Source organism: Mobula birostris, chromosome 3, assembly GCF_030028105.1.
Source record: "Mobula birostris isolate sMobBir1 chromosome 3, sMobBir1.hap1, whole genome shotgun sequence".
In the NCBI taxonomy this organism is placed as follows: domain Eukaryota; kingdom Metazoa; phylum Chordata; class Chondrichthyes; order Myliobatiformes; family Myliobatidae; genus Mobula; species Mobula birostris.
The window spans coordinates 182,600,761-182,623,703 of record NC_092372.1 but is presented as its reverse complement, the minus strand read 5'-3'; the positions used below and the strand labels follow the sequence as shown (position 1 = coordinate 182,623,703).

Below are 22,943 nucleotides of genomic sequence, written 5' to 3'. Positions count from 1 at the left end.
GATCTGCCATACAAGGGCCATATTTGCATTTGTGCAAAATTAGAGCCTTATTTCCAAATCATCTGCTCGTTTTGAAAGCATGAAAGATGATGGGCCTTGGTATTCACAAAATGGAGGCCCTCTATCGTACAGCTCCCACTATGCAATTCAAACTTGAGAAATGAACGTTCATGGTGAGATCCTGGAAAATATGGACCAGTTCAAAGGAACCAACTCTGAGTGAAGGCAGATGCCAAAGATGAAAACTGCAATAAGCTTCAGTGCGCCACCTTAACCTTTGACCATCTCGGAATAATGGTGTTTGCAGCTTAACTCATCAAAGCTATGCAAAATCCTAAAAATGCTCATTAACATATCAAGTTAACAATTTCAGCTGGGGGACCTGCCAGTTGCATTGCACCTGAGAGAAAAGCTTAAGACTATAATACTGCTAACAAAATGAAGAATAATGAGACTATCTGGTGGACTCAGACAATAATAGACCATTGAGCTGCATATCAATGGTGAGAAATATATCCCTACACAAAATATTAGTTTCATAAACAAAATATGGGAAATAATAAAATGCAATTTACAAAACTATTACTGTGATTTTCAAACAATAATTAAATTTGACTGTTGCATTTCGGGAGATTAATTGTAAATGGACAGTACACTGTTAATAGCAAAGCAAAGTGCTGATGTACAGAAGGATCTTGGAGTCCATGGATAGTTCGCTGAAAGTGGCCGAACAGGTTGGTAAGGTGGTAAAGAAGGCATAAGGCGTGTTTACCTTTATTAGTGAAGGAACTGAATTCAAGAGTCAGGAAGTTATGGACCTCTAGTTACCACACATCTGGAGTATTGCATTCTATTCTGGTCACCCCATTATAAGGAAGGACGTAGAAAATATGGAGATAGTGTAGGAGAGGTTCACCAGGATTCTGCGCTATAAGGAGAGGTTGGACAAACTTGAGTTGTTTTCTCTGGAGCGGAAAGACCAGATGAAAGATTTTGATAACTACATTTATCCACAAGCATTCCAAAATTAAAACAAAAATCACACAGAACCTTAAATACCACGGATTCAGAAAATCTGAACTGAAATCAGAAACGCGTGTAAATAATGAACAGAAACAGGAGTTACGATTTCAAAGGACCTGTTGAATTCCTGTTTTCACTTTACATTTCCAGAATCCGCAGTATTTCGCTCATGTGTGGCAAAGTTTTAAGAACTTTCACTGAGATATTTCTTAAAAGCGGAAAAAAGACGTTTGTCGCGTTTATCTGGCTTGATAAAGAATTCCACCTGGGCACAGGGCTTAAAACAGAAAATGTTTTACCTTCTCAGATCAGGCATTTTGTGGACTAATGTATTCTCTCCCCGGTATTTCCAGCAGTTTATGATTTCACTTACCTAATCTATGCACTCCGTGTATCTTTTATTTCCAACTCAGTAAGTTGTGGTTATAACGACAATTGATGTTTTTAAAAAAAAAAATTATTCTCTCGGCAATGTGTGCCTTACGCGAACAAACCCTTGCAAATACATAAATGAAGGAAGCAAGCGTGTTTTAACTAGGAAACCCCGGGGCCGTCCTCTATTTTCGGGACTGGGAGATGGATGGTTGTTTTGTGGAGTTTGGCCTTTAACTTCCTCCCCTCCTTCCCTGCTTACCTCTTCAGGCTCCTCCCGGCCGTAGAGGTACATGTCCCCGCCGCAAGAGGTCTGCACTCAGCTCTCGGCTGTTTCCATGGGGTTTCAAGGCAAGTTAACGGAGACTGAATGAACCCTTTCCCTTCGCTTCTCTCAACTTCTGCAAACTGGGAACGGAAAGGCGGTGCCAGTCTTTGCAGAGAGAGAAAAGAGTGTTCCCACCCACCAGCCTCCAAGCCCCTATGTCTGTCGGACTGCGACTCTGTATCTAATTTGAGTACCAGGACGGCTGTGGCCAGGGAACAGCCCCCGGCATTGATAATTAACCTCAGTCACCCAACTAGCCTGGCGACTTTAACAAGAGCCCGCAGCTGCCCAGTTCTGCCCCAGAAAATTGCAAACACCAATCACCGTCTTCCAGCTTGCATATACCCTGACAATACCCTGGATTTTTCCCTTCCACGCCCTCTATCTCTTTTGGCACTCATTCTCCCCAACCATTGGCTCCCAGCGGCGGCGCCGCATTCAGATAATCGAGGGGGGAGCTGGCAGCAAACGCTGATCGTCTTAGGTATGCATGCGGGAAGAAACGTAAACGCTGACGGTGGCATTGGATATTCCCCTTAGTTGTCGCTTGGAGTGCGTGATCTTATTATTAGTTCAGGAGAGAATTCTCCAACTAAAAATAGTAACTGCATTGGTCCAAGATCCCGAATCAAGAGGCAATCATCACAGGATTAGGCTTGTATCGATTCAAACGCCCACAAAACTTACGGTCAACGTGGATATAAATGGCAAACGAAAATAAATATTTTGAATTTTTCATGATCTGCGTAATTGTAAAGTACATTATACTTTCCCAAACACCCACCCCCATTCACTCTTCCCAGTCCCAGAAAACATACGCTTCAGTCGAGGTTCCAGGCAGTTAAAAACTGTGTTAAATTATCAAGCCTTTTCCTCAACTACAAAGTGTTCAGTTTTCATAGCTAGAATTTCAGGCGTGGACTATAGACAGGGTTTATTTAGAAGGGGAAATATGCTAAATATTTCTGGAATAGCAATTCACAGAGTGTAAACAATTCAGCCAAATGTTTTGAAGGATGTTTTTCAAATGCATTATTTTAAGCATGTTTCTTAGTGCTGTGAAGTCCTCTGTAGGAAAAGTTGCAGACTTCAGTATTGACAGAAGTAGTCATACAAAGCCAGATCCAGTCGAGATGCCAAGTAAGGAAATTTTATCCCGATGACCAGATGAAGGTTCTCAACATGAAACGATAGTCCATTTCCCTCCACAGATACTGTCTGACTCGCTATTTCCTCCAGCATTTTGACTTTTGCTGCAGTTTCCAGCATGTGCAGACTCCTGGAATCTCCAAAATTAGGGGAGTACAAACAAACTATATTGGAAGTAAAATAATTTACGACTAAAGAGTAGCACCACATCATATCTTCCCAAAAGACTACATCTATATAATTTATCATGCAAATTAGACCATATGGAACTTAGAATAGTACGGGCCCTTTGGCCCACAATGTGCTGACCTTATCATCGACTCCAAGATCAATCTAACCCTCCCCTCCCACATAGCCCTCTTCCAGTCACCACTTTTGTTTTTAAAGCAGATTAACCCCAACTCTCAGGCTGATTCCCTAATCTCTTCGTGTTATCATGTTAATGAGTTTTCTCTTCATAATTTTTTCCAAAATACCTACATCCCTCCCTGAATATTACAATTTACAGTGACATCCTTTTGTTCCCAAGCCAAAGTTTCTTTTAAAAACATGGTGATCCTACAACAGAGCATGGAAATCTATTAATGATCTAGATGATCATGTGGTAAACTGGATTAGCACATTTGCAGATGACACCAATAGTGGGGGCATAGTAACAGTGAGGAAGGCTACCAAAGCTTGCAGTGGTCTGGAATAGTTGGGGGAAATGGGCTGAAAAACAGCAGATGGAATGTAATGCAGATAAGTGTGAGGTGCTACACTTTAGGAGGACAGGCAGGGTAAGACTTGCATAGTGAATGGTAGAGCACCAATGGGTGTGGTAGAACAAAGGGATTTGCAAACACAAATCATTAATTCCTTGAAATTGGTACACTATTGTAAAGAGAGCTTTTGGCACATTTGCCTTCATAAATCAGAGGACTGAGTAGAGGAGTTGGGATGTTATGTTGTAGTTGTACGAGACATTGGTGAGGTCAAAGTTCTGATCACCTACCTACCGGAAAGATCACTACATTTCAAAGAGTGCAGAGAAAATTCCCATGGATGTTGCCGGGAGTTGAGGACCTGCATTACGAAAGATTACGACTTTATTCCCCGGAGCTTGGAAAAATGAGGGAAGATCTTCTAAAGGGGTATAGATAGAGTGAATCCATATAGATATTTTCCCCTCAGGTTGGGTCAGACTAGAACTAGAATTCATAGGCTTAGGGTAAACTATGAAATATTTAAGGGGTATCTCAGGGAGAAGTACCTCAGGGGGTGGTATCAGTGTGGAATGAGCTGTCAGTGGATATGGTAGATGCGGATCCAATTGCAACACTTAAAAAGAAGTTTGAATAAGTATGTGGATGAGAGAGGTAGGGAGGGCTATAGTTTATGCTATGCAAGTAAATAGGACTAGGCAGAAAACTAGGCTGACATGGACTAGATAGGCCAAATGACTTGTTCTCGTGCTGTAGTCCTCTATGACTCTATGCTTCTAAGACTCTTTCCACAAAAGATATTAGGATTTGAAGCAATAAAGTCTTCAACTATTGTTCACACTGTTTAAATGTGTTGTAAGATGTGACGAGTCAGATAAGGCACCTATACCATTTGCTTTTCCTCAAACTGGGGAATGTATCTAATTATAACATATCTACTATTGGCTCAACTCTTTTCAAGATAATGCAGCAGATAAAATTACATCACAACTGGTGTCTTAATGAGTCCATGAAAATCCTTATGTGAAGAGGCTTGCCTCAACAGAATAGAAAGAAAACTCTGCACAGGTGCTGTCCTGTTCTTTCCCCCATCGCTCAACACATGCTGCGAGGAACCCTCTTCCGATGGCAGTCAGCCTTTTACTCTGCTGCACCATCCTCTAATATGGTCAGCCATTCTCTCCATTGTCATTCATGGCATAGCTGCAATGTCACCTGTCCATGGTGATGTCTATTTAGAATTAGATGCAATATGCAAAACAATCTTTCTAGCAGCCCATGAAATGTATGTACGTATTTAGAAACCAGACAAGGCAAGATATATATAAAATAAACAAGCAACATGGAGGGCTAATAGAGAGTTGCATATGAAGCAGGTTGTGCAACTACCTACACGGATCTTTATTGCATATGCACCATGCATTTAGATATTGCTTTGCCATTTTTTTTTTTACCAATTCACTGTGCTTCCATTTTCTTAAAGGAGTTTGCTTCATGCTTAATCCCTCTCATAATTCATATTTTGGTCCCACAGCAATCTTACCTGCAGTAGTGTGGGGAAATGGCCGTGCTGGAGGCCTGTTTTCTCCACTGTCCTTCCACAATGTTACAAGGTGGAGCAGTCTGCTGGTTGCTAACAGGTCAGACTTTGGGACCTGAAGCACCTCAGCAGAACCACGCTGTTGAATTTTATCAGTTTGATAACATCAAAAGTATTTTAAAATCATAGACAAGATAAATTCTGAAGTATTTCTAATAAAATTTACATTAAATTGAAGTGAGTTTATTAAACACTTTAACACAATGTTTAACCCATATTTATCTTTTAAAGTCAGTGAGTGACCCATGCCAGTGATCATTTGTTAAAATGCCCAGTCTCTTTTTTGCTTGTACTGAATGATGTAATGGTTAATTTGCAGGTTGAGTAGGTGGCGAGGTTATGCAATGTTAGTGGCATGGTGTCATGACAACAGCCTTTCCCTCAATATCAGTGAAATAAGAGCTTTGGTCATAGACTTCAGGAGCTGCTAACGTCAAGAAGTTGAGAGCTTCCAGTTCTTCGGAGTGAACATTACCAATATGCCTGTCCTGGTCCAACCACATAGAGGCCAATGCCAAGAAAGCACATTAGTTCCTCTACTTCTTCAGAAGGTTAAACAAAATTGGCATGTCCTCTTGGACCTTCAACAATTTTTTTTTCAAACCAGATGCATCACAGCAAGGAATGACAACTGTTCTGTCCAAGACTACAAAAAATCCGCAGTGTTGTGGGCAGAGCTCAATGCATCACAGGAACTAGCCTCTCTTCCAAGGACTCTATCTACACGTACTGCCTTTGTACAGCCTCAATACACTGTTGTAATTACTTGATCCACAGTTTTTTAAATGTGATGACAATAGTGGCATTCTATTTCATCTGCCCTTGTGTCAATATTTTCAATATTTTGCCTGCACATATTTTGAACTTCACAGTAATCCTCATTAATGGTGCATTGCTAAACATACTACCAGAAACTCTGCTGCTGTGTTAAAGCTCCTTTTAATGCATTGTCTTGAAAGAGGACTGCAACATTGTTGTTGTTTGCCTCAATAGCCCAGAGAGCTATGTTGGCTGGAATCAGGGCTTTATGCTTTTGCATTTGGTAGGGTCACCCAGACCAAGTAGGTGAAAGGGTGGAAGACACTCTAAGAGTGGTCCATCCGGTCCTCCAGGTTCAGGGGTTCAACCCTGACTGGTAAAGCAGAATCGTTATGGAAACAGCAATGAATAATCCTTCTACATCTGATTCTCTACCTGGGACTTACAAGAGTGGCAGTAGTGAGCTACTGACATGAAGGAAGCTCTGAACACTGCCAAAGATGGAGGACCTTCATTGCTGCCTCAAATGCCAGCAGCATAATGGGCAGTAATTATTTATTCATTTTATACATCGTCTATTTGCCATATACAGTATCAGCTGGCATGAAAGCAGGAGAAGCCCAAATCTCCATTCTCCATTCTCCACACTAGCTCCTTTACTTGTTCAACATTACTTAATACTGGGAAAATACTGTTTTGAAAACATCATACTCCTAGAAAAGCTTTGGCCTCTAGACTTGCATTTTGATTTTGGATGACACTTTACATCTGAGCGTTAAATCATTTTGCTGTTTGAAGTAGATGAGGATAACGACATGGTAGTCAGAAAACCCGGGGATGTGACAGTGAATTTCTGGGACATCTTATTGTAAAAATAGGAAGGAGGCAATTGGTGCTTAAAGGCAGATAAATCCCTGAGAACTGATGAGATGCATCCCAGACTTCTAAGGAAGGTAATAGAGATTGGTGGGATTTTTATAAATTTCTTCTTAATCCCACAAACAATCATTCTATTCCTCTCCAAACATCTTAACTCCCCAAGTCCTAGAAATAGAACTCAAGATTACTTGAAATCCTTGCATACTCTTTATCCACCATAAGATTTGTCATGTACCCTAATCAGTACCTAATCACCAATTAAGCATTCTGAAATTGAAGGTCAATCACTTAAATAGTATTCTGTACTCAGACCTGGCTGTCGGTATTCAAAAGAACTCCCAAAAATATTCGACAACCATGGCTTCAGTCTTTTCCTATTATTGTTTCCCGTAGAGTGAAATGATTTAAGGTCCATCATGGCCTAGATTAATCGACAGCAATATTGTTTCCAAGAGCAAAAGTTTATCTAAATTGTGATGGGTTTATTATGTAATGTCATCTGAACCTCAGCCAAACTCCAAATCTAATAAAGGACTACAGTATGAGCAGGGAATGCAATACATTAAATTGAAGAAACTACGCATATCGCTTCACTGACTACATATGAGGTACTAAATGACTCCCCGACCACTCAGTCCATCTAAACTGAATCACTCATTGCTATTTTTATAAATATTACACTGCATACATCTGTTTCTGACAGAGACATTTAAGCTATATAAGACCTTAGTGAGACCCCTTTTGGAGTTCTGTGTTCAGTTCTGGTCACCTCATTACAGGAAGGATGTGGATGCTACAGAGAGAGTGCAGAGGAGGTTTACAAGGATGTTGCCTGGATTGGAGAGCATGCCTTATGAGAATAGGTTGAGTGAACTTGGCATTTTCTCCTTGGAGCGACGGAGGATGAGAGGTGACCTGATAGAGGTGCATAAGATGATGAGAATCATTGATCATGTGGATAGCTAGAGGCTTTTTCCCAGGGCTGAAGTGGCAAACACGAGGGGCATAGTTTTAATGTGCTTGAAAGTAGGTACAAGGGGGATGTCAGAGGTAAGTTTTTCACACAGAGAATGGCAGGTGCATGGAGTACACCGCCAGCGAAGGTGGTAGAGGCCGATACAACAGGGACTTTTAAGAAACTCTTATATAGGTACATGGAGCTTAGAAAAATAGAGGACTAAGCGGTAGGAAAATTCTAGGCAGTTTCTAGAGTAGGTTACATGGTTGTCACAACGTTGTGGGCCGAAGGGCCTGTAATGTACTGTAAATTTTCTATGTTTTATGTTCTATTGAATCTAGTTGAGAATCCCACTTTTTTTAAATTCAGTAGAACTGTGGAAGCAAAAGTTATGCTCTTATCACATTGCTCTCACAAATTTTAGTACGTGGAACTAGGAAGAAATGTATAAGCTGGAGATCTGAAATAGAACTAGTTATCTTTCTGCTGCATGTTATCGAGTTGAGATATTAGCTCATTTATCTCTCTGTAACATGACTTGGCCTGCTGAATATGTACTTCACACATAGTCATGTATTTCACACTTTATAGTTCTTTGTAGGATTATCTTCGAATGATGCCCACTGACCCATTGATGGGAAGACTGTGATAACTTATTGCCATGGCAATGAAGGCCTCACTTTGTCCTATACATTCCTCCTGCACCTTCTCTACAAATAAAAACTAATTTGTTTTTTTTTTCCCTCCTGAAGAAGGGTCTCGGCCCAAAATGTTGTCCGTTTACTCTTTCCCATGGATGCTGCCTAGCCTGCTGAGTTCCTCCAGCATTTTGTGGGTGTTGCTTTGGATTTCCAGCAGCTACAGATTTTTTTGAGTTTTTGATTTTCTCTCTATCCCAGTTTTGAAAAATGGAGTTCAGCCTGAAATCTTAACCCTGCTTTTCTTTCCACAGATGCTACCTGATCTGCTGGGTGTTTGCTGCTTTTATTTTCGAACTAGAAAGGCTATACAGGAAAGTGACACTGTTAGGTAAAACTCACAAGCTGGCTTCACTGAAACCTCATCCCTTCCCACACACCATCAAGTTTATTGTTTAACACACCTTTAAGCTGTCCAACTCAGTAAGAGTCCAGTGGAAGCAAATATTAGGCATATACCATTGACATAAGTATAGGAATTTATATTGGATAAAGTTTTAAAAATTCAAATACGACTGTTACATTTTATTTTGAATTTCTGTCCTGTGTTCAAGACTGCCTCAGAAGTAGGTAAACTTTTGAATACATTTACTTGTCCTGAAATGCAAACAAAATTCATGGCATACGGTACCCATGTATACAACAGAGAGCTACTTTCAATTTATTTCAGCATTTGCTTCCACGGGTCATTTTTCTTCAGAACATGACAAAAGTAAATGAATGGTAGCAGGAATTGTCTTTAAGTTACATAATAGATCTTACGTGTACATAACCACGTGAGAATTCAGTCAACAAGAACTTAACGACCAGAAAACACTTACACCCCACTTTCAGTCTTAACATTTTACAAGCAAACTACAGTACAGATGTACCTTATGTGAATATTAGTATGGTTTTAATATTCATTGTGCCAATGTCTACAACTTAACTTTTACTTGCCAATGTGAAATGCAAAAATATTTGGATTTTGAATTAATCACCAAGTGGAAATGGTTGATGCCAAGTATACTGTAAGGCACTTGATTAATTGGATTTACAGTATATGGTACAAAAATTTCTGAAGTGAAAACAATTTCAGGTAAGAAGCATTAAAGTACCTTTTGAATTCACATCAGTTGGATACAGTTAAGGTATTTTTATAGCACTCTAGGTTGTATCTTAAACATCAAAATTGTAGACTTGCATAATGAATCAGAAGAAGTTGGAACTCAATCATCCTCAATAGCTTATAAAATATATGTGTTTTTCTCATGCGCATGATTGCAATCAGAACAACAGAAAGCCATAATTTAAATTAGATCGCATCAGCTATTTTCCCCCAAGTAAAAACCACCCAATTTTTTAGGCTTTCCCTGAACAAATTAAACTGCTGATACTTAGCATCCTCTTCACTGCTTACCGATTGTTCTTTCATATCATTCTTGGTCTCCAGTGAATAGGCATTCCTACATTTTCCGTACAGTTTCAGCAAAACCCTCAGACACCGAGCATTTTCTCTTGTATTGTACTCTATGCCCTTAGTTAATGCTGACAATTCAGAGATTAATCCATTCTAATCCCTTGATCTCTCTTCTGATCAGCACACTGAACTACCATTCCAATTCACTGATATACATTTATGATGAATATATACACACACACACGTACATACACACACACTACATTTTATATAATGTGCTTGTAATATTCTATCTAATATGAAAAGGTTATCCATCCTTTAATCAAAATGTTAATAGAAGCTTTCCGGAACTGTTATTAGTCTGGATTGTACTTGACCAAGCCTGGAACTCACAAAGTATCCCAAAGCTCATCATTTTACTGGGTGGGTGCATGACCCCTACTGAACCTTTGGCCTTGCTGTTTTGGTCATTCCAAAATTTGAGAAGGCAGCAAGCATTGGTAGGCCCCAGGCAGAGCGAATATATAAATTAACTGAAAACACTAATATTAATAAAATCAGAATTTAATTGGAAAGAAAACATAAATATAAAACAGAAGCAAGTGCATTTGCTGAACAGTAAATCTGAAAAATAATAAAATTGCAGAAGACCCAATGTTAACTTTAAGTGCATGTTAAGTAGACAGGGATGAAGAAAGTGGGATGTTCATATAGACCACAGGAGCAGAATTAGGCCATTTGGCCATAAAGTCTGCTCCGTCATTCAAGCATGGCTGATTTATTATCCCTCTCAACTCCGTTCTTCTGCCTTCTCCTCGTAACCCTACTAATGAAGAGCCTATCAACCTCCAATTTAAATATACCCAATGACTTGACCTACACAACCATCCGTGGCAATAAATTCCACAGATTCACCACCCACTGGCTTAAGAAATTCCTCCTCCTCTCTGCTCGAGGGGCCCCCTTCCTTTGTGAGGCTGTGCCCTCTGGTCCTAGACTCCAGCACTATAGGAAACATCCTCTCCACATCCACTCTATCTAGTACATTTCAATGAGATCCTCATCATTCTTTAAACTCCAGAAAAATACAGGCCCTGAGTCATCAAATGGTCCTCATGTGTTAACCCTTGCGCTCCTGAGATCATTCTTGTGAAACTCTTCTGGACCATGTCCAATGCTAGCACATCCTTTCTTAGAAAAGGGACCCACACTACTCATAATACTCCAAGTGCAGTCTGACCAAGCCTTATAACGTCTTAACATTACATACTTGCTTTTATATTCTAGTCCTCTCAAAATGAATGATAACATTGCATTTGCCTTTCTTACCACCAACTCAATCTGCAACTTAACTTTTTAGGGAATCCTACACAAGAACTACCTCTGCACCTCTGATTTCTGAAACTGCTCCCCATTGAAAGAAAATAGTCTAGGCCTTTATTCCTTCCACCATGGTGTATGACCATTAACTTGCTGACAATATATACCATCTGCAACATGTTTGCCCATTCTTCCAATCCGTCTAGGTCCTTCTGAAGACTCTCTGCTTCCTCAACACTACCTGCCCCTCCACCCATCTGCATACCAGGCCACAAAGCCATCAATTCCTTCATCCAAATCATTGACAAATAATGTGAAAAGAAGATGTTCAAACACCAAAACTTATAAGACCTTTATGAAATGTACGTATGGGCTGGAATCCACAAACTTGTTAAGATACCCAAATTTCAGCATCCATTTCATTAAATTGCCTGGAAAAAGATACTAAAAAGGTAACAATACAATGTGATGGCAGAACCCTGTCCCTGATTTATCCTTTTAATCAGAAAGGATGAATGAACTTAGGGCTAAAATGCCCCAAGTTTCTGAAAGATCCAGTGCGTTGGAAAACAGGAAATGAAATACCGTTATGCAAGAAAGGAAGGAGTGTGACGGGAGAACTGTAAGCCTGGCATTAGTTATCAGGAAAATACTGAACAATGGGTTACAAAAAATAACATGTATAGAAAGTAACCATGATTCTTTAGCAATAAAATTCCTGAGCAGGTCAATTATTGAGGAGAAAGGGTGGAATTAGTAAGCAATCAGGGAATAAAAGCATTTTTATAGCTATCTCATGGAAATCTGTACTGCCTAGTTCCTCTAATCAGACATTAGCTGGAGCCTTTTCTTGGGACCAATTCATAGAAACATAGAAAACATACAGCACAATACAGGCCCTTCGGCCCACAAAGCTGTGCCAAACATGTCCCTACCTTAGAACTACCTAGGCTTTACCCATAGCCCTCTATTTTTCTAAACTCCATGTAGCCATCCAGGAGTCTCTTAAAAGACCCTATCGTTTCCGCCTCCACCACCATCACTGGCAGCCCATTCCACGCACTCACCACTCTCTGTGTAAAAAACTTACCCCTGACATCTCCTCTGTACCTACTTCTAAACACTTTAAAACTATGCCCTCTCGTGCTAGCAATTTCAGCCCTAGGAAAAAGCCTCTGACTATCCACATGATCAATGCCTCTCATTATCTTGTACACCTCTATCAGGTCACCTCTCATCACATGGCTGATGATTTGGTCCTCTATTACAAATGGCAATCTTTTCTACATCAACTTATTGTCTGAATGCCTTACTTTACTTTAATACCGAACTGGGTTCCCTCGCCCTTAAATTCATGACCTTATTCCACTTTATGAGTGAAGTTGGTTCAGATAGAAATTAAATAGTAGAAAAAGTGGGGCAAGTAAACAAATAAACAAGAACAACAGGAATTCTGCAGATGCTGGAAATTCAAGCAACACACATAAAAGTTGCTGGTGAACGCAGCAGGCCAGGCAGCATCTCTAGGAAGAGGTGCAGTCGACGTCTCAGGCCGAGACCCTTCGTCAGGACTAAATAAACAAGATATTGGTGATTCCACACTTGGAATCTTTTGTGCCAGACTGTAGGAGGAAGAGGGTTCAACTAGAGACAGTGCAGAAAGCATTCACTAGGATGTTGATAGCACTGGAGAGCTTGAGCCATAAGGAAAGATGGGAAAGCATGGGACCATTTTCCTTGGACAAAGGGAGCTGAGGGCAACCTTACAGAGACTTAAAATCACAAGAGGCGTAATCTTTTAACCAGATAGGTTAAAATAGCTAGGTTTAAGTTGGGGAGAGAGGGTCGCGGAATCGTGCAGGAAAGATTTAAATGGGACTTGGTAAGATTTTCACACAGTAGGTGATAGGTATATGGAATAAACTGCCAGATGAAGTGGTAATGCCAGATGAAGAGGAAGTATTTATGTGCCAAATGCAGGCAAGTGGTACGAGCTTACGAAGGCACTTGGCTAGTAAGAACAAACTGGGCATTTCTTTTCTGTATTACTATGACTTTATGACTCAAATATTTCATAATTTATAACAAATCTAGTGCTGTTGAGGTGCTCCTTAAATGTTTAAAATGGTGAATGTAGATATTGGATGTGTTAGTTGTGATGATCCTGAAATTGAATAGATTTTAGTGGATTGGAAAATGATAAATATAATGCTGCTATTCACAAAAGAATAAAGGAGAACTGCAGGGCAGATCCTCTGACTGTTGGGATTTGTTGGGAAAATACTGGAATTGGAGATTCAGGGGCAGTTAAGATGGTGGCATGCTTGGTCGCCGCAGCTTCTCTGGATCCGACAAATGGTGCAAATGTTTATTTTAATTGATTTTCTTCTGACTGCAAGACCCTGTTGGATATTGGCCATACCAAATGCTGCTAGTCCGATTCACTGGTTCATTGACGAGACCAATGGTGGAGAAGCTGCACGGCCTCAGTGTGGACCAGGCCCTCGTGCCATACATTCACCTGCTATAGCCACCCAAGGAAGAAGATGCTACAGATGGTGAGGGAGAGGATAGAGACATGATGGGCACGCTGGAATCCATCTGTATTTGGGACTGGCCCCCACAGGCTGGCTGTCCCATCAGTGCTGCTCTCCATTGCTCATTCCCCGGAAGACAAGCTAGTTTTCCTTCAAATGTGGCTGACACAGCGTGAGATGAGGAACTACTGTGTGCCTGTTCTTGCAGAAATATGGCTCCAGTTCACCATCCCATGCACCATCAAACTCCAGGCCATGACACACAGGTATTTAACAAACTTATATGTACTTTATTAAACTTATATTGAACAAACTTCTATGTGCTTTATTAAAATTTCTACTTATCAACAGACAGGTTACTAGGGAAGTGTGATGCTGAGTTAGTAAATTGTCAAGGCTAAGGCCAGTGTTCAGATTACAAGGATTCAGGTGTAATGGGGATCTGATATGAAAATAGAATGGAAGTCAAGATCCGTTCTGTCAAGTTCTCATTGAATGGTGGAGAAGATTGACAGCAGACCCCCACTCCTGCTCTTTTTTTCTATGCGTACACATCATCTGACCAGAAAGCAAAGTCATTTGGTGGACACCTTTTCCTTATAACTCACCCTTCCACATTAAGAAATTAGCTCAACCAGACATTCAGCAGCAATTCTGCATTGCATGACATGTTGCTTTAATTTTGGAAAAATGTTAAATAGGTAATATAAAAACACAATGATTAGCACCACAAGTACCTTGTAGCACACAGTACAAGTGAAATCCATGCAGATCTAGATATTCTGAACTAAGCCATCTTAATTACCCAAACAAAAATAACAATTACTCAAAATACCTTGTAACATTTCTGGGGTGCACAAAAATGGTGATTAATGCAAATAGTCCAATTTTGTTGAAAGAAGGATTCTCAGTAGGAAGACTAAATAAGAAATGAGGGAAAAATAGGCAGGATGGAAGAGTGAGAAATAATTTGATTTAATAAAAAAAATTGGATGTTTAAAATCTGCAGCTGAAGTCAGAATCATTGTCAAGTTTATTACCACTGAATGAAAAGATATGAAATTTGTTATTTTGCAGCAGTATAATACAAAGATATAAATATTACTATAAATTACAAAAATTAAATAATGCAAGGAATAAGGAATGGGAGGAATAATGAGGTAGTAGTCGTGTCTTTATGAATTGTCCAGAAATCTGCTGACCGAGGGGCAGAAACTGTTGCTAAATCATTGAGTGAATATTAGTCACTGAACTTTGTGTGACAAGTATAAATCCCGTGGAAATGCAACGTTCATTAAATCAAGAGTTTAAGCAGAAGATGCTAGTTTCACCAACACCAATTTATAAATGATGGCTATTTCTGCCTCCCCTTAAGTTGCTAGCCAACTTGCACATAATTAATGATCTGCATTATTTCCATGCCAACCTTTCTCTGCACGAAAATCTATACAGCAGCTCCTGAAGAGCATATGGAATGTATTATTTTTCACTCAGCATATCAATATTAAATTATGAATTAACATTAAAGTTTAATGATTTTCTCCAGAATTCTACCTTTTGGCTGGGGACAGTAGAAATATAATGATTTTGAAATATGCCTTTATCAGAATCCTGCATGAAATTTGAAAATTAAATATCTTGTTTTGAAGCTTAGGTGCAATCAGCAAACGTGCTGATTAATGGCCACATGAAGAACAGAAATATCATTGCCAGTAAAAGTATTTCAGGGTACATACCAGTGGTTCAGTTTCTGATAACCACAGTATTCTACTGATATAATTGGCAGCGCCATTTAGCTGCCATTCACTCTGATTTAAATTTCATTCCTGCATTTAAAAAAGGACAGGAATGTTGGACAAACAGCAGCTGATAAAAGATAAAGCACTGGAGTCAAGTCATGGGTTCTTTCAAAGTCACTGTTGGAAAAAAATCTCGTTTTTCCATTGTGCACCTTCTAGATAAGGTTGAACCCCACTACTCCAGTTGCTGTCCAATTAAAGTATTTTAATGAAGTCAGCTGACACATCATATTATACAGCTAACATCCACAAAGTAAATCCAATGGATGAAAGTTATGTGAAACAACATCTAAAGTTAATTTGGAAGAAAATAAAATAATTTTAAGTATGTGTTGAAGTCAAACTTTGGAAACATTCACAAATGTGCTATATGATACTTTTTCTACATTAAATTCAATATCCTCTGTTGCATTTTATATTCAAATGATTTTACTACAAAGGGTAAAGTAAAAGTTAGGCATCAAAGGGGCAAAGACACTTATGGAGTGAAAAAGAAAACCAGCAGTCTCTTTAACAACTTCAATCTTTCAACCTAAATTGTAAGGTCCTTCAACAGCATTTAACAGTTCACCAAATAAAGTCATGGTGTTTATCAAGGAACAGGTGTTAGACAACTGTTCTCAGACACTTCAAATACCTAACATGATTAATTTAACAGCTCCAGATCCACCTGACAATCTTTAATTTGAAGTGTCAAGAATCACTTCTAAAAACAGTCATTGAAAATGGCCACTAACATAAACCAAAGTTAGAAAAGCACAATTTCTACAACCAAAAGGACGACTCGAGCAAGATTGTTGGTCATTTGACCAGATGTGGTAAATATGACACAAACATTTCACCTAGTGAATAACCTGTGCCGGGAATTTTAACTCCCCAGATCTAGGATAAAAATTGAAAGGTAGGAAATAATCACATCTACCATCTTCACAGGCCCCTCTGGCTTTAATAAAGGTGTGTTTGAAAAATTACTTTTAAAGTAAAATATGTTAAAGATAATTCATGGTTCAGACTTCACCACACATTTAAGTAAGATTCTAATGAGTAATGATTTCCAGGTTTCTGGAACTCCATTAGCAAGTTGGATAGTGCATAGTTGGATTCAGTAAGATTAAACTTTTCCCGCCATATTTGTGGAAGGACAATTTGATTTAAACTGGATTTCCTGCCAGATCTCCAGCATGATCTGATCAGATTCTTGACATTTTGTACAATGTGACTCTGCCACATTGCTGCTGGTCACCTGCCAACAGAACTTCAAGTAATACCATCTCAATCACACTCCCACCTCTGTGAGTGGATCCTCTACTCCTCAGACCCTGTGTATAGCCTTTACAAAGAGATTTAATGAATTATCCTGCAAATGGAGCCCACAAATATTTATTAAAAGCATTACTAATGTAAGAGAAGTTGTACAGTGCTTTCAAGATAATGAATCTCCCATAATTTATCCCAACCCCGGATTTTGCAAGTGGATGCCAGATCCTAAAACATTCTGGCCCTTCAGTCGTTCATTCAATATGTGCCACGTCATATGATGTGGGTGATTATGGTCCCTTTGACTATGCTTGTTCTTGGCAAATTTTTCTACAGAAGTGGTTTGCCATTTCTTTCTTTTGGGCAGTATCTTTACAAGACAGATGGCCCAAGCCATTATCAATACTCTTCAGGTATTGTTTGCTTGGCGTCAGTGGTCCCATAACCAGGATGTGTGATGTGCACTTGCTCCCTTGGCTTCACAATTCTCTGAATGGAGGGCTAAGCAGGTGCTACACCTTGCCCAAGGGTGACCTGCAAGCTAGCGAATGGAAGGAGCACCTTACACTAAGTTTGTTAGAGACTTATCTCCGTCCCACCACCTATCTGGCTTATAGCCCCTGCAAACTAACTCTCAATCAGTCCTGCAATAGGAACCATGACATTCTCCAGCATTATCAGAAATCTTCACACTCCCACAGAGTGGAACTCCATGTGCATGACTGGCTACCTTGATTGGAGACCAGATTTACCCCTGGAGCAAGCAGGCCCCCTACCCCACAATCTCTATTCCAATTACATTTCTTGGGAATGAACCTGGAAGACCTGGTTAACCTTATCATTGGGCTCACGATTTATCATTCAGCAGAGTTCAACTGACCTCCAACACATCCTGCACTGGGAAGTGCTATGCTCCTGCAAACTCTTCACTGACTACCCTTCTAGTCTGCCCAATACTTTCCCCTTGCCACCCTACTTGCTGACGTTGTGATTGGATTTGTAATCCACTAGTCCCTTGGATCTACAACCTCATCTGCAAAACCTATCCATATTGCTCCTCGCCTTTGTGATCTCCACCCCCTCGTCCTGATCTTTTTCATCCCCTCCCCCATTCTGATCTATTTGCAGCTTTTCCTTATTCTTGAGATTTCACAATCTCTCTTCTCCTTCTCTTTGCTCTGTGAGCTAGCTCCAGCTCTCAGTTGGGCTAACAGCCAGAGAATAAACAGGGAAAAATGTTTTAAACATGGTCTCACTCTAAGACCTGATAGGTTCTCACTGCTATTTGTGCTCCACTGCAACTCTCCACCCCTATTCACTCATTGCCAATAAGGGGCCATGGTCCCTGTCTGCATTTCAGATTACAAGTCTTCTTGATAGTGCATGGCAACAAAGACAAGAGTGAGGTTTCCCATGTGAAAGAGTACATCTTTAATTCCAAAAATTAGGGTATTAATGGTACATAAGCCATATGTTTTGTATTTTTGTATTCATTTGTGGATCCAGATCATTTTAATGAGTTCAGGGAAGTAATACAATATTTTTTGTTCAGATAAATAAACATAACTTTTATCTTCTTTGTCCAACTGGCTCACAAAAGTTTTACCAACATCAGACGTTGCACAACAATTTCCTGAAAATAATGATTTTTCTGCATGATTTACATCATTTAATTTTATTGTTATAAACAGAATGAAAACAGGTAAAACCACAACCTCTGAGAAAATTAATCTGTTTAAGTTCATCATTAGTTAAATAGATTTTATTTTTTTCAGATTCATCAAGCTGAACTCATAATTTTAGGCTCCATATAAGCTACCTGACCTGCTGAGTTCCTTTAGCAATTTGTATAGATCTCCAGCCTCAGCAGAATCCCTCATGTTCAGATGGCAGTTGACAATTTTCAGGAACAAAGGAAGGTCCGTGCAGCTTGGGTTATCAAACCAATAATATAAAACTACATTTTAACCCTCTAGCTATATTTTAATATGAAGCTAGCATTGAACAGGACTTTAAGGTCTATCATCTACATATTCACCAGACAGAGAAAATTGAAAGATATTTTTCATTGACTACAATCTGACTGGGAAAAGGCTGTAATTATTATCTAATTATTTGCAAAATGATAGCCAAAAAAAGGGTCTATCTTTGGGTTTACTTTCAATTTGTGAGTATTATTTATTGTTCCCTGTGATATTGTCAGAATATGTGTTTAATACAGAACTTAAAGAAATGCTATCAAACATTAATCAGCAGAACTGAGTGTTACCTTCATCCAACAAGTCATGCTGAACGAGGCTTACTGTTGACCCTCCAGCCTACAGTAACAAACCACATACTTACCTCAGAGAAAAGGTGTTCAGGGCCAGGTGTTATTAGATGGCGATCAAGCATACCAAACCAGACACAGATGTCTCGCTCCTTCTGGCACAAACAGCTGTCTCAGATACAGGACACAAATATATCCACCACTGCAATGAGCCAGAACTATGTGTGGCTGGTTTTGTTTTCCCAACACCTCCTATCTGAGTTCCTTACTTCCTGTGCAGAATATGGACTGTCTCGCAGCTGCCGGAACTCTCTCACAGAATGTACTGTTGACCTGTTTCAGCTGTTTATTTGATCCAGCTTTAAATATGAACAGAACGGGAGCCCTGTCAATGTAAATTAAGCACCAAGGTGGGAGGAACTTACTGCACTCCCAGATGACGTTGATCCACTCTGGAGTGCTGGTGATTGCTGACAGCCGAGAATAACATTTCATTAGGGTTTAATACCTGCCTCTGAGCATACAGATGTTGACCGAGGGTAATGGCTGCTCAACCTTTGACCTCCTCTTAATAAACAGCAACTGAGAAAACAATAAACTCGGCCAACCGGAACAGCAATACCTGTGATTGATGGCACTGGCACATCCGGCTAAACAAGCAAGTGATTTTATTTTATTACTGCTTTTGAACTATTATTTTTTGCACAATGGAATCATCAGGCAGCACCCAAACAATGTAAATTGTGAAGACTTTCCGGATTTCTTTGTTGTTTCAAATAGCCTGAACTTTGTAAATGCTAGAACTCCCTTAGAATTAATGAGTTATGTTTTAACATGTGACAATCAGCGCTGAAGCAGGGTCTCAATCTGAAACATTGACAATTCCTCTCCCCCACAGATGTTGTTTGACTTCCTGCTGAGTTCCTCCACTTTGCTTTTTGCTGTGACCAACCACCTCTGCCAATAATCTGATGACCCGAGAGCAGTGAATGAATCGAAATAATCCTGAGATGAGACATTAACCCATCTAATTTATCCCAATCAGTGCCTAAAGATCTCTTTATTTAAAAACAAAGTAATGTGTAGCTTGCGCTCAAACAGTATTTCATAATTTGTTCTATTTCTTTTGCAGTTCTGACAAACTTGAAATGTTAACTTTATTTTTGTTGCTGCCTGATCTGGAGAGTGTTTCCAGTAGGTTCTAATTTTATTTCATATTTCAAGGGTGCCCATATTCTTTTCCTTGTTTGATAATATTTCACTGTGGCTGCTGCGTGTACCATCTATGAAATGCAGCTTAGTTACCGGTCAGGGTTTTGTCACACGAGATTTACAATCTCTATCACCAACAAAGACAAGGACAACAGGGGCAAGTTATCCGTCAACCCTGCAAGTTCCCCTCCAAGCCACAAGGCACTTTATCGTAGATTTTCATCAATATTCAGTCTACAATCTTCAAACTCCCGAGAGCAATGTTGGAGAAGCTTCAGTGCTTGAAGAAGGTAGCTAACACACCCCTTCTCAACAGCGGTTAGGAATAGGCAGAAATGCAGGCTTTATCAGCACAACCCAATTTCTGTAAACAAATAAGGAATACTGATAACTGGCATCTTCCTGAATCCCCCTGCGTTGCTATATGTTTCTGTTTTGAGAAATTACTGAAACCATCACGGCAGTCCATCAAACTAACTCCGAACTTTTTGAAGTTGTTAAAGATATGAGTTAGCGACCTGCATTGCTCCTACCCTAACTATTCTCAGAACGAAAACAAGGTTATGAATAGTCCCAACATCATTTGCTGGAATCTCCTAATTGTATCCCATCTTGTAATTCTTCCTACATCATGACAGAAATCCTGTTATACGTGCTTATGCTTTTGATCCTAAAACCTGTTTGCTGGTTTTTTTACATCTGAAAGGTTTTACATCTGTGGAGATTTTATCGAAGGCTCTTTTTTGGATTCAAATACAGACGATGGCTAACGTATTCAATGACAGTCATTACTTCCACAAAGAGGTCGAGGCATGAACCCATAATGGCAACACATAGATTATTGTGATAAGATTAGTCCTATAGCTCAATTTTTATGAGTAATTTATTATTTAACATGGAACAGATGTAGATGAGCAAAAAAGGTGGGCAAGGACTTGATGGGCCAAATGGACTGTTTCTGGGCTGTGCAGCTCTATGACTCCACAACTCAAAAAGTGCAGTTTAATGGATCTTTCACAGTTTTCATTCCTTCTCGAACTACACTCCAGCGGTTTTGCTGACCTTTGGGTCAAAGCCTTTTTCTTCCCCTCACCACTTCACATGAGCACTTTCTTAAAAACTGGTACCTCATACTCTTTTGTTCCTCTCTGAGCACCTCTTCCCGTGTTTCTCAACCGGATCTGTAAAACCTTCATTTCAGCTTTAATTTTTCATAAATTCATTTGTGTCATGTATTCTTGGTACGTATCTTCTTTAATGTTTCACATTATGCCTCTAAAGGGACTTGCACTTGTCCGCTTATGAAATGTAGTTGAGCAAGTTCCACTCCTCTATTTTCTTTAAGTATTCCCCATATTCACTGAATTCAGTCTTTTCAACGTTTATATAACTGCTTCAAGGCTTGTAGCTACTTGACTCGCAAATCATGAGAAATGTTATCATGCAACACTTGTTGCACCTTAAATCCTGAAACTTCCACTTTCTGTTCTCACCTTCCAAAGCTTTTACATCACAGATCATGACTTATTGACACCTTCCTGAGCACAGGATCACAAGCAAATGATAGTTATTGGACTCTTGTGGCAAATTGGATTTTCTTTATTTATTTTAAAGCTTAATGAAATTGTTCATAAAAATAATTTTCTTAATGTCAGATTTCTTTCCTGTTATTTTGAAAATCAATTTATTGTTTTCTTAAGCAAATAACAAACCGCTGCGGGCATCAGCAGGTCAGACTGTGCCTGTGGAGGAAACAGAACAGTTGATATTTTGGGTCAAGACCACCTATTTGAACTGAAAGAGAAGAGGGGAGATAACCATACTACAGATTGCCAATTGACCTGGGATGCAGGTAAGTAAAGTGATTTATTACCAGTATGAAAAGTGGCACATCAAGTTCTTAATGTTCTCAAAGTGAGACAAGTTTAAATTGGCAACTATTGCTAGTTTACACTGTAATCTGTGCAACTGGGGTCTTTTCTTCAGTAATTAACATTATTTTTATCCATAGGCAAACAATTCCACCAGGGAAGATAATTTAGATGGGATGACTAAACCAGTTTTTCCTTATTTTAATGATGGTTTACCAAATTGCAGGAACACCACTCTTTCGGAGACTGTCTTGTATGTCTCCCACTGGAAAAACAAAACAAAACCGGGAAGTTCTAATTGCTGGACAGTTGAAATAATAACAAAATATTCTAAGTATACACCCAGTCAGTCAGCAGAATCAGGGAAAAAAACTGACAAACATTTTGGATACACGCCATTCCTCAGACTGGAAATTAGACGTAGTTGGCAGGAAAAGTAGTTTGATTCCCACACTAAAACAAACATTTCATTTTCTTTCTTGAAGCCGCAAAAAGATAAGAAAGGAAGCACTGAAGTAAATTAGGGACATCAGTCTAATAGAAACACTTTTCGTTTCTCTTCAGGTGCTCAGCCCTGGCTTTGCTGAGATGGCTGGTGACACCACCAGCTTTACAGTGTCATTCTGGTTTTATTTCTGATTTTCAGCAGCTGCAGTTTTTTAAAAATATCACATTAAAATAGGATCTGTGCATTTAAAAATAGAATCTTGTTAGAAATAGGCTTTGAAAAAAAACACAATACATGCACTCAGTGGCCACTATTAGATACACCTGTAGACCTGCCTATTAATGCAAATATCTAATCAGCT

General features: G+C 39.4%; 1 protein-coding gene and 1 long non-coding RNA gene across 7 annotated transcripts in view; one reads left to right on the top strand and one right to left on the bottom strand.

Annotated features, from left to right (window-relative positions):
• LOC140195467 (voltage-dependent L-type calcium channel subunit beta-2-like) overlaps positions 1–22,943 on the bottom strand; it is a 331,456-nt gene that overhangs the window by 121,170 nt on the left and 187,343 nt on the right. Inside the window, exon 1 of one of the 5 annotated variants that reach the window (XM_072253798.1) lies at positions 19,126–19,404. The exons of 3 other annotated variants lie outside the window; for them this stretch is intronic. In XM_072253798.1, coding sequence (XP_072109899.1) covers positions 19,126–19,176 — 51 coding nt within the window. In that variant the 5' untranslated portion in view covers positions 19,177–19,404. Of the gene's footprint in view, positions 1–1,657; positions 2,124–19,125; positions 19,405–22,943 lie in introns of those variants that run through there. One more of the 5 variants, XM_072253800.1, reaches the window with a different exon arrangement.
• Positions 19,342–22,943, top strand: part of LOC140195469 (uncharacterized) — a 61,645-nt gene continuing 58,043 nt past the window's right edge. For both annotated transcript variants that reach the window (XR_011885474.1, XR_011885475.1), the window contains exons 1-2: positions 19,342–19,709; positions 21,964–22,115. This is a non-coding gene — a long non-coding RNA (uncharacterized lncRNA). The remainder of the gene's footprint in view (positions 19,710–21,963; positions 22,116–22,943) is intronic.